Genomic DNA, 1,870 nt, shown 5'->3' on the forward strand with positions numbered 1-1,870 from the left:
AGGCGGAGGTGAGGGCAGCAGCGGACGCAGACGTGAGCGCGAGGGTCGAGGAGGAGGCAGCAGAGGCGAGAGGAGGAGGCGATCAGGGCGAGAGCGAAGGAGGAGACAGCAGCGCGCAGAGGAGAGCGCGGCGTGAAGCATCTGCTCTTGCAGCAGCACACGCGACGGCTCCAGCGGAAGCAGCAGCATGAGCCGAAGAGGCAGAAGCAGCTGCATTGGGAGAGGTGTGCTCGCTCATCAGATCTGGCGATATCTCCCCATATCTCCCCGCAGCTCGAGCTGCCCGAGGGGTACCCGCTCAAGAGGGGCGTCGAGCTGCGATGCGTCTCGTGCCCGGCGCTCGACCTTAGAAGCGGAACACGTGTGCGTGCAAGTGTTCGAGGGTCCCAACCCGCGCTCGAGAGGTCACGCATTCGACCGTATTCAACCGTATCTTCGGCGGTATTCGTGTCTTCGGCTTCCTCGTATTCACACAGCACTGGGCGTACACCGCACATCACCGCAACGCAGTCCCGCCCTGAGTGCTGGCGTCTTTATGACGCAGACGATCGACGCCGCCCCGATGGCCTCCCTCCACTCTGCCCTCCGCACGTGGCTCGATGGGCAGGAGCGTGGCGTCGAGGCGCGCGTCGCCCTCTTGCGGCGAGACGAGGCGCTGTGAGTTGCGCCTCTTCACCCCTCCAGCTGCGAGCAGGCGCTGGTCGCCGTCTGCGAGGAGGCAAGGCGGCTGGTGCGAGACTTGCACGGCCCCGCCACGGCGTGCAACGATCGCAGCAGCCCCGTCGCCTCTCCTCCGCCCGCGCCGTGCGCCGCGCCGAGGCCAGCGGCGGCGGGCGCCTCGCGAGGGACGGGCGACGGGCGTTGGGGCGCGCAGCTGCCGCGCAACATCGTGTGCAACCATAGCACGCACCTCGACGGTCTGCTGCCGGCGCTGGTCCCAAGAAGGTCGCTAGACGGTTCCTAGACGGTTCCTAGCCCTGTAGGTCTGCTGCCGGCGTTGGTGCGGCTGAGCGAGGCGCGCTGACGTGGCCCTTGAGAGCCCGACGACGGCGGCGGCACGGTCCGCCACGACCAGAGACCGTCTTGTTTGCAGGCGAGCCGGCGGCACGGCCTCGTCCTCGCCAAGCTCGTCCCGGCGCAGCTGAAGCCGTTTCGCGGCGCGCCGTCGGCGTCGATGCGGCTCGACGTGTGCGAGCGGCGGGTCAAGCTGAGCGGTTTCGAGCTGCGCGCGCACAAGGGCGCGGCCGAGCAGCTCGTCTTTGCCGTCGTCGACGGCTTCAGGCGCGACGACGAGGAGAGGACGGCGGGGCAGCTCGAGCGGCTGCAGCGAGCGATCGATGAGGTGCTTCGCGGCGGCGGCGGCGGTGGCGGCGGCGGCGGTGGCGGCGGTGGCGGCGGCGGCGGTGGCGGCGGCGGTGGCGGCGGGTCAAGGGCCGCCGCGCGCGCTAGCCCGCGCCGATCCGGAAAGAGCCGCGAGGAGTCAGACTCTGACTCTGACGAGGAGGGGGCGGTTGATGAGGCGGTCAAGGAGCTCATTCGGGCGAGGGCGGTCCGCGGCGGCGCGCGAGCAGCCGGGGACCCTTCCGGGCTGGGCCCGCGCCCGCAGGAGCTGAACGCAGGGCGGGCGCAAGAGATCCAGGCGCTGAGCAAGGCGGCGCACAAGGCCAAGTTCGACGCGCAGATTTTGCGAGACAGGCAGGCGAGGGAGGAGAGGGAGCTGAGTGCGGCTCAGCGCAAGCTCGTCGCCAACAAAGACTTTATGAAAAGCCACGTCGTGCGCGGGGGCTCCGCTGACTCGGTGAACAGGGCTCGCGTGAGCGGGTACATTCACTCCGCGGCCAAGGACGCGAAGGAGCGCGGGCGCACATGA

The 1,870-nt window shown here is 69.7% G+C and overlaps 1 protein-coding gene across 1 annotated transcript; it reads left to right on the forward strand.

Moving 5' to 3' along the window:
- Window positions 1-535: 535 nt before the first annotated feature.
- Window positions 536-1,870, forward strand: EMIHUDRAFT_245115 (hypothetical protein; the record flags this gene model as incomplete). Its single annotated transcript, XM_005768816.1, has 5 exons — window positions 536-628; window positions 695-730; window positions 875-934; window positions 1,094-1,342; window positions 1,502-1,870. 5 exons carry the CDS (start codon window positions 536-538, stop codon window positions 1,868-1,870), a joined length of 807 nt encoding a protein of 268 aa, XP_005768873.1.

The sequence above is a fragment of the Emiliania huxleyi genome (assembly GCF_000372725.1).
Source record: "Emiliania huxleyi CCMP1516 unplaced genomic scaffold EMIHUscaffold_447, whole genome shotgun sequence".
Taxonomy (NCBI): domain Eukaryota; phylum Haptophyta; order Isochrysidales; family Noelaerhabdaceae; genus Emiliania; species Emiliania huxleyi.